Source organism: Buceros rhinoceros, unplaced genomic scaffold (assembly GCF_000710305.1).
Source record: "Buceros rhinoceros silvestris isolate BGI_N320 unplaced genomic scaffold, ASM71030v1 scaffold4745, whole genome shotgun sequence".
Classification (NCBI taxonomy): domain Eukaryota; kingdom Metazoa; phylum Chordata; class Aves; order Bucerotiformes; family Bucerotidae; genus Buceros; species Buceros rhinoceros.
In genome coordinates, this window is record NW_010412157.1 from 21,010 (window position 1) to 35,126 (window position 14,117).

At 46.6% G+C, this 14,117-nt stretch overlaps 1 protein-coding gene across 1 annotated transcript in view; it reads left to right on the forward strand.

The window, feature by feature from the left end:
- The first annotated feature begins 11,760 nt into the window (after positions 1-11,760).
- LOC104493561 (prostatic acid phosphatase-like) overlaps positions 11,761-14,117 on the forward strand; it is a 10,862-nt gene continuing 8,505 nt past the window's right edge. The window contains exons 1-3 of the mRNA XM_010136271.1: positions 11,761-11,903; positions 12,965-13,060; positions 13,636-13,722. Coding sequence (XP_010134573.1) covers positions 11,790-11,903; positions 12,965-13,060; positions 13,636-13,722 — 297 coding nt within the window. The 5' untranslated portion in view covers positions 11,761-11,789. The remainder of the gene's footprint in view (positions 11,904-12,964; positions 13,061-13,635; positions 13,723-14,117) is intronic.

A 14,117-nucleotide genomic window follows, 5' to 3' on the forward strand; every position in this document is an offset into this window, starting at 1 on the left:
ACCACACACCAGCAATAGCTACGAGTGAGCTACCACACACCAGCAATAGCTACGAGCGAACTACCACAGACCAGCAACAGCTACGAGTGAACTACCACAGACCAGAACCCAGCAGCTGCCACCAGGTGACCCAGAAAGCCGGTCACAAGCACCTGCCGTGGTGTGTCGCTGGTGGAGACCACCTGCGTGTGCTCGCACACGTCAGCAGCAGGATGCTGACTGAACGCCTGCAGATGTCTAGAGACTGCGTGTAAACTGCACTCGATCAGGGATTGTCCGACAAAAATACAAGCTGTTCTTTCCCCTGTATTTCATTAGCATCTAAGAATTGCGGAGCTGAAGGACAGTAAGTGTGTTGCAGAGTTAAATTGTTGCTGAACTGAAATGTTGATGTTTGACCCTGTGGAGTATAAATGAAGTCTAGGTATGAAGGACGTATTAACAGCAACAGCTCTCATGGGAAAAGCTAGGCACTGTGTATACTCACCTATGTTGAGGGGCCTGGAATCATTCCATGGTGGCTCTTTAGTTTTCTGGTGAGGTTCTGAGAAACGGGTACATTTTTCTCTCTCTTTTTCCCCCATTGTTGTTAAATACCACACGATTCTCTGTACAGCCCCGCAGCGGTTCAAGCTGCCCTCTGGTAGCTCTTCGGAAATCTCTGAAACGAACACATTCAGATCAGCCTTCTGCACAATGAAAGTTTAATCCATCAAATTCAGCAGCAAAATTCCAGCTGCTTTCTAACGCGTTGAATGGGAACAGTCTGACGGCAATGGAAAATGTCTGTGTGAACTCCCCCAAGGAAGGCTGCTAATACAGCAGCCAACAGACATCATGAATACAACACAAAATTTCTCACCTTTAGGCTCACTCTTGGAAACACAGAAACATTGTTAGTGTTCACATGGCATTTTCAGTCTCAATCAGTTATAATCTACAACAGGGGGGAGTCCTGGGCTGGACTGGGGTAGGTGGGATGGACACCTGACAGGAGCCTGGTTTGTCCAGCCTCCAGAGGGGAGGCTCTGGGAGACCTGCCTGCCAGGAGGGTGTAGAGGAGACTCTTCAGTTACAGAGTGGTGGAGGAGAGGCAATCACCTTTTCAGACTGAGAAGGAAGAATAAGAAAAACTGTGCGGAGTTCTTTATACCTGAAAGATGAGCTTCTCCCTTCACATCTCCACCCCAACGAACCACCGTTGCCGCTGTCTCCAGGAAACTTGCTCAAATTTATGCTGATGTAGCGAGAAATGGCACCCAGCCTAGGGCATTTCCAAACCTTTCCGTAAAGCCTCACCCCCTCAGCATGCCACCGGCATTTTGCCTCAGCAGTGCTCAGCACTCCAGGCCTCCCTGTATTTGTGATTCTGCCCCAGGTACCACTTAGGAGGCACTGCTACACTCAGAAAATGTTCTTTTTTTAAGGCACTATGGATGTATTATTGTGAAGGACATCTGAAATTTTACAAGCTCCTTGTCCTTTCAGAAGTGTCTGATCCTTCCATTTATTCCCTACCTGAAATCATCATCATCCCAAGGCACATAATCATTCCTGCAGCCACCAACTGATTTCACAGATTATTCTTTCAGCTGAGGAATAAGCAGGAGATGATGTGATCTGCAGGGACAAAAAGCATCCTTGAAAACTCCCCCCCATCCCGAGCTAAAAAGCAGAACAGCAGGTGAACTGTGTATGCAACAATTTCCAGACTTTTCCTGAGAAACAGCAGATCCCAGTGTACGTTACCCCACTCCCTCATTAGCCCCGATGCTGCTCTTCACACCAAATCGGATACACAAAGCACCGGTGCTTCACGGTGACAGCCCAATGACTCTCGCTCCTCTGTGTGCCACAGCCACTTTCAGACGGGGTCAGCCGCACCTACAATTAATTTACACAAGCCGAGCCCTCAGCTTCCACAGCCTTGCAAAAAGGAATGGGCGGCACAGAACTGTGTTGGTTATTAATTTGTCAAGCAAATGCTAGGGAAGAGCAACACTGGTAATTTACACCATAGATATCCAAATGAAACATCTTGCCTGAGTAACTTAACATCAGAAAGTAGAACAGCAGCAAAGCAGAACAAAGAATTAGCGTCTTCCACCAGCTACTTCTTGAGCAGATGTTACTGGAACGTGTTATGAGCCGAACTCTAACACAGTAAAAACACACGTTCCTTCACTGAACTCCTCTGGCCAGATTTTGGCATTCAAGCGGTTGTGAAATTACACATGCACATCCTATGTACAGAGACTCTGGGATGACGGACCAGAAAAGATCTCTATGGAGAACCCTGCATGTTATCCCAAAAGGGCAGACGCAGATCAACTGCTGGAAATCCATGCTGCATGCTAGTTCTTCGCAAAAAAAGCAGGACTGGTCACCTTGATGTGTTTATCAGGGGAAACACTCCCCAAAACCTCACAGGGGGATGTTGCAGAAGTGCTGCAGTTATGCCCCTTCCCAGGCTTCTACTCAGAGGTGTATGAGGGGGAGGCCCAGCCTTTCCTCGTTCAATGAAAACTGCATTTACCCACAACTTGGATTAATGCTTTGCCCTCTCAAGAGAGAAAGCTTGAGTTAGTAGCTGTTGGGAAGCTTGAAAATCCTATCAGTGGCCACAAAACCCAGCTCCATGTCTGGCACACTCAGTCAAAAATGCAGTACAGAGACTGCCACATTACCAGCTGGCTCCTGCTTCTAAACCAAACAGCGTATTACGATTCCATAAGGAAGGAGAACATTTCCAAAGCACAGTAATCATACCCCGAACTCCAGAGAGTCATTGTTTGATGGTTTTCAGCTGAAAAAGATGCTAATAGGATCAATAAACAAAGGGAAAAAAAGACTTAAATGATGATGAATATCACTAAAACAGCTCAGTGGAGCAGAGATATTTCCACTCGGCAGCCAAACACCAGCTGGGAAGCACTGCAGAGCCTTTTTGAACGCAGAGGAATCAGCAAGTGCCCAGCAACAGACCTTAAAGCTGTACCTACCCCGAGAGAGAAACTTGGTGTTCATTAGGGGAAGGACCGCGAGGCTGAAGCAGACCAACCCGTACCATCTCACCTCACTCACAGTCACTGCGTGTTTATATTTTCGACACTTTGGTCAGGCGTGTTGACTGTCCTGCTATACTTTTAGAAAAGACTGTGATGGAGGCCATGGTTTTTGGCTGTTGTACTTCATTATTCGTCTGGATACCTTCGTTTACACCTTTTGCTAACATCTCAAAAAAACCAGGCTTTTTAGATATTCTGGCTGAGTTTTGCTGAGTTGATTCTGTCCGTACGTGCTTCCAGTCACAAATTGGAGCTGAGGTGGACAGTGCATAGACCTTGGTGTGGATAAAGGACCCATCTAAGTGCCCAGCAGACAACCACCGGTGTTATTTTGTTTACCTTCTGGAAGTGCTCCTTTCTTTTCGATAGAACTTACCTCTTCCCTGAGAAGCAATCACAGGGTGAGCCAGTGCTTCAAGATGGGCATTGTACTGACAAAAATGGGCTGCTTCTCTCTCCGGCTTTTTCTTTTGTGAAAAGAAGGAGGGTTGGGTAGCTGGCCCTGCGGAAGGCTGCTCTGATTGCCGAACAGCCTACAGCAGCCATTTTGGTGGCGCTGTGACCTGTCACAGATGCTGCCACGGGCAGGAAGGGCGCTGTCCTTGAAAAGAGTTAGAAATAAGTTAGTGAAGAACACTTGCTCAGTTATAGGACCAACATAAAGCAGTTCTAAAAATATTACTGACACATGGGCTTTTCAATCTGGTATGCAGCAAGATCAAAACAGGTCACCCTAGAATCGCCTTCCATCTGACTATGGCACTAGGTACTAGAAAATGTGCTGTTCACTGTCTCCTCCCTCCTTATTTGTCTCATATCAGTCACTTCCATTTCCTTCGCTGCAACACAACCATTATGGTCCAGCTCCAGGTACGAATGAGTTTTCAGTCAAATCATGGGAACACTGACAGGAAATCTACACTGGCTTTTCTTCTCATTATTTAAATGTTCACCCTGAGAAATCACTCTAAAACAATGAGCAGTTTGTCACCCAGACAATATTCTTGTAATACTGCAAAGAGGGGACACCTAGACGTAGCTTAGCGCTGTAGAGCACAGAGCATATGGGGAAAGGCAGGTGAACCAGACCAGATCTTTTAGTTAACAGGTTGCTTTTGCTTGCTCCTTAGGGCAGGCAACACACCTACTTCTGTATTGTATGTGCCCAGCGAAGATACTCTAGACCTCAATGTATCTCCAAGGCACTACGGCAGAAAAGGCATGTTTTTCAGAACTTGAAAATTAACTCACTGAATTATGCATTGGCTAATTACCTTGTGGTTCTTACACGGGACACAGGGTGAATATTAATTTCTGTGTTGCACAAGGTGATCATCAGAAAGAGAGAAGATGCATGTTTGGCATTCCAGAGCCTCCCTCCGCTGAGGTTCGAGAACAGGCTCTGAGCTGGCGCTGTTTACCCAGCCAAGGAACATTAGAGACAGTCGTGTGTTCCCTGAGCGACAAACCCAGCGGGAAGAAACGTGGTTTACAGATCAGAGATGCCAGAGTTGGAAGCAAGCAGGCATCAGATCTACACATCACAACACAACAATTCATGAGTTCTCGCAGGTGGGTCACTGGGACTTTTGGAGGCCAGTAGTTCAATGCATGTGTGCGTGGGCACGCACAGCCCAGTCACAGGGGGCATTGGCAGCAAACGCTGAGGCAGGGGTACAGCACAACAAATGCACCATTTGCCTACACCAAATAGTCTTCTGCCTCCTTTCCATCCTGCATCAGTTTTCCAAAAAAGGTCCTCAGTTTTTCCAGGCAGACATACCAACCCAACCCAGTACAGATGTGCCTCAGCAAAGAAACACCTTTACTGCCAGCTGCAAACAGAAAATGCTGTCAGTCTCATTTTGCCAGATGCATCTAACTTTAAAATTAGAGAAAAAATTAGTAGCAGAGATCAGACAAACTGTAAGAGGGAGCAGTTGATAATCTCTGTCTGCAACTCACAGGGACTGAAAGTTCGGCCATCCCCACTCCCAGGGATCGCAGACCTCCAAGTGTTGCTTTCCAGGCAGTACTGTTGGACAGAAGCCCAACTGCTGCTCCGCCTGAATGAAGCCTGTGCACTTGCAGTCCAAAGGGCTTCCCCTTTTCTGACACGGCAAGGATAAGAATGGAGAGGTGGCAGAGAGATGAGAGGTGTGTTATCAAAATAAACTGCATAGAATTCCTCTGTTTCATATTAAGAAAGCTCATAGAAAAGGAGAAAAAAACCCCAGCAAACTATGTGAAAGAGGAAAAGAAGAAGCTACGTTACCCCAGCTTGGTCTTTGTGGCCACTCAAACTCTCTTTTTCTGTAAAATTAATCCAGACGCCTCTCTCTCTCCACAGATGCTCACTTCTTGTGAAAGATGCTGAATTCCTGTGACGACACAAACAGAAACATACAAAGAGAAGATTATTTAAGAGTTAATGCTACAGGTATATGAAAATCACTACACTGTGTTTTCACCACTTCTCACAGAGCAGAAAGAACTGGACACCAGCTTTAACAAACCTGTTCCTTCTGGAAAGTAAAGGTATACTGCCAGCAACCCTGAATGCAGGAGTGCAAATCGCTGAATTTAATCTTTGTTTAGACTTGGAAATGTGGTTGTGTGTTCCTGACACCCGGCTGCACTGCCACTGCTCCGCGTTTGTCAGTGTACTACTGCGTTTCGAGAGCCTCCCGCAGAAGGGTCTGTGCGGAAGCTGCCGCCAGCAGCACAGAGCCCAGCGCGGCCAGAGGAAGGGTGAGCGCTAGATGGCAATGCACCGTTCCAGAGCGCTGCTCCGGGCTGCCTGGCAGACAGAAAAACGCTTGCCCAGCTATTACCTTGTTTCTTAGGAGTTGTGTAGGTTTAGGCATACAGGTTTTATTTGCTTTGCACTAAAATAAACTTTCCTTTCACGCTGATGCATTTTTCTCATCATTTGCCTCAAATGAAGTTTAGACAACGCTCCGATCCAGAGGTGACCAAACAGAGGAGATTCCCGGTTTAACTGAAAGGACGTTGTGAATTACTCACTGTTCAGTGCACGTGGAGAACACCTGCAGGACCACAGGATGAATGCTGGCCAATTCCCTCACACCTGGGGCATGGAAATCAAAATAACGCTTATTTTGTGAGCTGCCCCCTGCACCTACTGACGTCAATCAGAACATGAACCTAACCATGTGTCTGTGGGTAGCATTTTCCTGTCACTCGCAGCTTGAACCCCGGTTTTCCGTTGTGTGCTCACACCTGAGCAGGTCGCCTCTGCTGAAGGCCAGGTCAGTTCCGCAGGTGGATCAGCCTGCTCCGCACTTTGGCTGGCCTGCCCATACGTAGTGTAGCGCTTTCCCAAACGCCGTGGAAAGTCCAACAAGTTATAAATCGCACCTCTAAACCCACAGTGTAATTACCAACTAAGCTGCTAATTAATGGCTTGCTTGGTTGTTTCCAAGAATGATCAATATTTGAGGGTACCATTAATCTCTCTCAGCAGTGGCAGCAGCTCAGCAAGACCTTGGCTGGTTCTCTGCATGATTTTAAGTGAATCTGCTTCTACTGGCACTTGTTTTGCTATGAAAATCATTCCTTGAAGCTGCTACCACTCCCACACACAAATTGCTCTCCCTCCCGCCAAACTCGTAACAGATCCCAACACCAAACAAGAGGTGAACTGCTAGTACCGTTTTGTCTGTTCATCATTTTAGCTGTTGCCCTCTGGATAGTTTGTACCGTATTTCTGCAAAAGGCACTTTTAGACCTTTTGTGCTTTTGATGGATTACGGCAGGTAAGAAAATGGAACATTTTTTGGAGGTACTTTGTAGAGGCAGATCAAAATACCTGACAGAACAAGCTCGACGTCTCTCCTAAATTAAGAGGAAGTCTGCAAAACATCTCAATTCCAATCACCCTGATATGCAATACTTGTTTTAGCTCAATTTAAAACTGGATATGTGACCTAAAGCAAAAATATAGGGTTTGCTTCTAACAACCATATTGATGGTCAGTGAAAATTTCACTGATAAAAGTCTCACTGGAAATGGCAAGGAGAGCTTTGAAGAAACACCCCCATGCAGCCAGGTAGTGTTGACAGACCAGTGGGGGGACAGGGAAACAGTCCGCCCTCGTAACAGGTCTGACAGTTTCCTTCAGAAGATGAGTGAAATCAACCACCAGCCTCTCAAGAAGACACTCGATCAAAAGAGATTTGAAGCGCACCATGCAGGTGTGCCCTATGCGCCAGCATAAAACGCCCCACTGAGTAAAACGAACAGGAGCAACAATAACCACCGAGTCCGAGACTCCAACGAGACTGGAAGAGGGAGCATGGGAGCAGAGCAGAGAGAGTGAAGGGGAGGATTACAGTTCTGAGGCAAACAGCTGATTTACCAATCCTCCATTCCTAACTCGGGATTTAAGTACCAAAAGCTGAACTACCCACATGGGTAGATGACGCTCATTATCAGCAAGATCCAAGATTTATGAGACATTGCTGCCTTACATCTGACCTTATAAAAATCAGCTTGGGTTTTTATAAAGGACTTTTTGCTTCACTCCAATAGAAAAAAAAAAGTTATGGAAAGAACGTTTCTTCCCACCCACATATTTGCATTCCAAATCCTGCAGCATTGTGCTAGGGCATGAGCAGAAATCATTCCAGCTGGGCAGAACAATTGCTTTAATCATAGCTATTGTAGCCTACCTCCAAGCTAAATATCATTATTAAAAATTAAAGAGAGCAGCAACCCAAACCCCTCAGGTATTCTGAGGTGCACAAGGACAATAGCTTGATGCTTGATTACACACAGGGAGGTTGTTGTTTGGACTTACGGCAGCACCTGGATGAACTCTTCTGGTTTATGCCCAAGACAGACGGTGCTCACATGTAAGAGGAGGGAGCTTTACAGTCCAGCAAAACTCCAGATGAAGGTTGGATCTGCCGTTCGATCTCTTTTCCCATCACCAGTGGGATCTAGTTTTTTAATCGTGCTTTTTCATCAGAACAGGTGGAGGAAATGGATTTTAACATCCGCCGTTTCTGTGTTTTGAAGCCCCTGTAAGCCAGTGCCACTCTGTAAAAGACAAAGGGCTAGTCCAAGCCATAGCAAACCAGGGTCTGGAGCAGCAGATGCACACAGCCCAAACACAGCCACTAAGCGCCGGAGACCAGAAGGCACCGAGAAGAACAGCAGTGAAAGAACAGCTGTGAAAACCTCAAGGGAAATGTATCTGGAGTAAGTTCATCAGCTTCTGTGCAGTTACCCTCTATTGGTAAGGTGTCATGGAGAAGAAGCTGGTCATGTCAGCTCAGACTAATCACCATGAGGGCGGTTTTGAACCTAAGCAGAAGGCAACTGCCTAGAATGCTGAACTGGCCACAGCCCTGCTCCTTACCAACTGCTCTCTCCTGTTTTCTGCTGCCATCTGAGGAAAGGTCAGAGAACACGGGGCAGAAGATGATGTCTCCTGCCAGCACAGCCCTTTAGGGCCCCTGATAACACTGAGGTATGCGCCTGCCTTTGCAGGGCACAGATGCTCTGTTTTGTTCATACTCCTGCCCCAGCTCCTCAGGACAGCTGAACATGCCTCTAAACCTTAAAACGGGCTGAAAGAATGCTGCATGCCAGCACTGAAATCATTAACAGACAGTGCGTATCTGATTGGGGCCGGGCTCTTTCTGAGGTGAGGGTAATGTGTCCCTGTGACCCAGGCATGGTGACATGACATGCCTTTGTTTCCCTAAGATGAAGGACCACAGAAGCCTGTGTTACCCAAGTAGAGGCAGCTGAGACCTTTCTATTCAGATACAAACAAGAGACCTGGGGTTGGAATTGGTTTGCTCTGGCTGTTAGTTTTTTGCAGCTGAATGGACAATATCCTCAATTTTCTTTATCGTTTAATCACAGTGTGCAAGCAAGAGACAAACAGCTCACTGTAAACCAGAGGAAACACTGAGCTCATTCAGGGACAGATACAGCCCTGACCTGACTGGGGCTGAGGAAGGAAGACATGGAAATGGACACGGGCATCAAAACTGCAAAAACCGCAGAGCCATGACTTCAAGACCACAGGCTGGAATAAGCATCCTGGGAAGTATTTTGGGAAGGGAGAGGCGGAGAGGCAGGCTGGGAAGGCTGAAGTCCTTCTACACCTGCTCCTTCTCCCCCTGCACATGAGTCCTCTCCTAACACACTTTTCAGCATATCTTCAGCTGACTCAGATCCTCCTCCACCGCCAAGGAAGAAGCAGCATCTTGAGCTGCAAGCCCACCCCTACACTGTGTTTAAATACCAAGAGACGTAACCCCACACTTAAACGCTGGGGAGGGGTAAGCATCACAGCGAGGAGGAGGCTCTTCATACTGCAGTTTGGGGGTAGAGGGCCAAACTTTGTCCTTTGGATTACTGAGCTTTTAAATACAGTAACAGCACTTAAACCACTGGAGGACTGTTAATGAAAACTTACCTCCCCTGAACGATGGCAAGGACCCAGCAGCAGTTCTTAACACGCTGACTGTTCAGATCTCACAGTACAGGACACCACACAAAGCCATGCCTGTACTTGCTTAATAATGTTATGTTTATCACAGTCCCATAAATACCTCATCAAGTTTATGGGTGAGATAAAGGCATGATCTGTTTTCCTACGTACTTCCACGGCAGTGCAGGAGGTTCATTTATTGCCTTTATCATTATCTCCTCCGCTTCCACCTTCAACTGCTGTTTCAACGCTGGCTGCAGGGATATTAAAGAATCAGTTCCTTGACTTTGAGAGCGGCTATAGATTTCACACCTCTCACCACCTGCAACGAGGGATTTCTGCAGTATGAGTTAGCTGCCAAGAAAGCTCCATCTCCTGCTCTCTAGCGTTTCAGCCTCAGGACCGTGGGTACACGGCACTCCACACTGTTTCTTTCTCCCTCTATGACCTTCAGCAGGGGCAGAGTTAACAGAGTTGTGCTTGACAATAACTCCAGCCCTTTACGTGTCTCTCCCCACAGAACTAGCAGCACCAAGATCAGATCAAAGGAACCAAGTACCAGTTTTTACACTAATATTTTGTCATCTCCAGAATAAGAGCAATTTCACCGTGTTAAAGAAATCTCACAGAAAGTGTGAGGCAATGGGTGCTTGACAAGAATAAAGCTAAACTTTCCTGTTGTACATCTGCTGTCCCTGATAGACATTTCTACAGTATCTGTAGGTTCAGGTTCCTTGAAGAACCTGAAGGGAGCCTTGCGATTCCAAGAACCTGCCCCTTCACTCTCAGCGATACCGGCGGGTCTAATTAAAAACCTCGCCTTGCAGAGCGGTGTGTTTTGGGAGCGGCCTCTGATAGCATGTCCTCTAGAACCAGCAAAACACACGGAGATTTTTTGGAGAGATTTTTCGAGTACGGCACCCAGCAGAGGCAGGAAGATGTATAGGGTGTCAATGGCTTTAATCAAGTGACCCACATCTCCCCCAGGTCCCTCACTGAAAAAAAATAAAAAGAATTTTCTTTCTCGATAAATATGGGCAGCTCCCCATATTTTCCTATTTCTGCATGAGTGTGTTAGACTTGTCAGGCACAAAAGCATGAATGACAGACGAACCATCTTGCACCAAGAAAGTCTGACTTTGAGTGCTCCTGAGTGCTTCAGAGGAATCTTTGTCGCTCTGACAGATGTGACAGCCAGGGCAGTGTGACTGCAGGAACCGAACTGATCCCTCCAGACAAGCCTCTATCTCATAATTACAATGGACAGCTTTGTTGTTCATGCCTTAAACTAGCTTGAGATTATATCATGTTCTTGGGTAGCAACATGATTTTTTTTCAGTAATTTCTTTTAAATTCTTACAGAGAGCTTTTGAACCCTAAGAAATCACCCTCCATTGTCACGTACTAACGGGGCTTCTGTTCACACACGAAAGTGACTGAACATAGACCACTAAGCTTCTAAGATCAATCCCTTCTCTTGCAGCACTGTCGCTGAGCTAGGGTTTTCTTTATCTCAATATAGTGGGGAAATGGTAGAAACAACTGTGTATGCTCTAACAATGAGAGTACTGGCAGCAAGAGAAATTTGAAAAGAAAAATTGTAAGAAATCTGGGGAGAAACTGTAAGAACTATCTGGGGATAGTTCTAATCTTTTTTTTTTTTTTCAGTGAATTTAGGCTTACCCCTCTCCTGTGCAACAAAAGCTGCTGCTTTTTATTCCTCCCACAGACCACAGTCAAACCCAGGGGAAAATCCAGCAATCCTGCATAAAAGAACAACTGTCAGCACTGCTCCTTCTAGCTTTGTGGCACGAAGTGTTCAGAAAGACCGTGAGCAGCAGGAGTGAGGACAGTTTACAGGCCCTTTGCAGGCAGTGAGGGACAGTGTAACACCAGCATTTTCACTTTCGAGAAGGCTGACTGACCCGTACTAACCCCCAGCTTAAATCACAGAAGACAGCTTCTAGTTCTTCACATTCGCCTGCTCGCAGGTGCCAGGGGCAGGAATTGGAGGGCTCAGAGATCCCACTTCATGTCAGATGTGGGACACAGTGGAGGAATTGCTTCCCCTGACCCCCTGAAAACCACTAAGCCATGAAGGGAATAAAGAGAGGAGGAGGCAAGCTCACGGCCCGCTGCAGGACTGCACTGAGCACAGCTTACCCCTCCCCTCTTAGCCACGAATCTGCCCTATCACCACATGCAGCCAGGGACCTCGGCGTGCAGAACAGCCGGCAGCTTCCCCCAGGATGAGAGCAAGGCAGCTGCTCTGTGGAGTCTGGAGTCTGTGCTTCATGTTCTGCCTTTTCTGCGTCTTTCTTCAGCAAACGACAGCTAAAAGGAAACTGAAGTTTGTGTCCATAGTAAGTAGACAGTTCACGGGCAAATAGAATTTCCTCAAAGCCTGTCACTCTTCTCGTACTCTAGGGCAGGGAGGAGGGGGCACTTTTTCAATATTTAAGCATTTCCTGCATATTCAAAATTCACTATTGCAATGTGGAAAAAAATCTTCAGTTTTAAACAAGACTTTATAATGTTGTCTCCTTGGTGCAGTCCTAGATGAACTGAACTTTCTGGGTTGACAAACAATGCTTTTTTACAGCACTGCGAGAGGCATCACATAGGAGTCTGTTCTGAATGCCAAAGAGGATTCTGTAACTAAATGTCAACTGTGCAAAATCCCTCTTTACCATGGAACACTTTCCACTTTTCCAGTGGTTTCAGCAGATTAACACGTAAAACCAGTTTCATTACGTGGAAGCCAAACAAGTGTACAATGCAGTGAATAAGCCTCACAGCGCCAGTGCTGTGAAACTAATGCTATTTGCAACGCTGCTGACGTACCGCTCGTTCGCAGGAAGCCCAGATCCTGTTCTAAACATCACACAGGCTTGCAAATCACTCTTATACCTTTTGTGCTGCAGTTTTCTGTTTTATTTCTCCCTGTTTGGATGAAGAATAAAAATATTCTTGGATTAAGAAATAAAAAAAAATCTGGTGGCAAAACTTTAAAATTATATTACACTTATCTATAGGAATTACATTGCTTTTTTACCCTTCTGAATTCCCAGTTAATCCTACCAAAATATTTATGTTCTAATATTTCTGGAATGCTTCTGCTTGTTTTCTGTTTACTTAATGTTGTGGTCTATACCTCCTGCAATATATAAAGTCTCTTTAAAATAAAGTAAGATATTTTATAGTTTTTATAACTTGCGAAAATTTACTTGAGCTAATGACTTTTCAAAGGCCAGGAAAAAAAGAAGAGTTACATTTAATAAATCAAAGAGGTACTGTAGCTGTCTAGACCACGGAAAGCACCACGACTGTATTTATCACCTGTCAGATACAGTGCTCGCTGCCTCTGCATTAGGAGCATCACAAAAACCCCGGAGACACAAAGGGAGTACATCTCTTTTATCAGGTGTTTCGCCATGGTGACCATACCCCGCAGGAGTTCTTCCCAACCGACAAGCACAGAGAAGTGGCGAGGCAGCAGGGGTACGGACAGCTTACCAAGGTGCGGCTGCTCACGGGGGCCAGTGGAACGCGGGCTGATACCTGGGGTCTGGAACTTTGCTTTCGCTGCAGAAGCCCATATTAAGTTGCAATACACAGCTCTCGCGAGGGACAGCCAAAGAGCTTACTGGGAAGCTACAGCTCCGAGCAGTCACTGGTTTTCAGTGACATCGGGTCGGCCCGTTCCGGTCTGACAGCAGCGTGTGTTGAGCTGTGTGACTGCAGACCAGACTCGTCTGGGATTTGCTGTGAGCCAGCAGCGAGCAGAAACCAGGCAGCCAGTGTCAGGACATCTCTGTGCCTGCTTTCAGTCACCTCGGGCAGCTTGCCAGCTTGGATGAACAGAGCTTTCCATAGAGCAGAAGGAAAACTGTCTCCATCAGGGAGACCTAGCTAATATCACCCACACTGTCAATGCAGCAGCCTTACTGCTTTCTTCTCTTGTTGTCTTTCCCCCTTCACTTCAGAGAGGAAAAAGGTCTTTATCAAAATGTATTATCTGAAATATTACCTCATGTTTTGGCTGTCGGAATGGCCGCACAGCACACTTCTTACGCTGTCCCGTTCCTTCCACAGCTTGGCATACAGCAACAGTACGAGCTCGGCCAGTACGTGCGGAGGAGGTACTCCTACTTCCTGAGCGCGGTGTACAAGCAGTGTGAGGCAAGTACTGGCTCTGGGAGGGAGGATGTTCTTCAAGGGTCTTAATGGGACTTCCTGAATGCATCAGCGTCTGAACCTGGTGTGGTCGGAGACAACTTAATACCCATTGAACTCGCGCTCATTGCAAAGTATCCCTGAAACTGTGGCTCAACTTCTATTCAGGCTGATGGTTAACTGCAAACCACGTGAAAGGCTTTTTAGGGTGCGTGTCGGGTTCAGATGTCTCACCACTGTGGGAGGGGGTATCTGTGTCAGGTACGTCCAGCCGACACTTCTGTAGCGAGCGCAGACACAGCTCAGTTCCATTTCGGGTCCAGCTCTTCGGTGCACAGCCACGTCCCAAAGCCGGGATGCTCTAACGGAGTCGGTCTTATGCTGTTCACTAGCACTCCTAA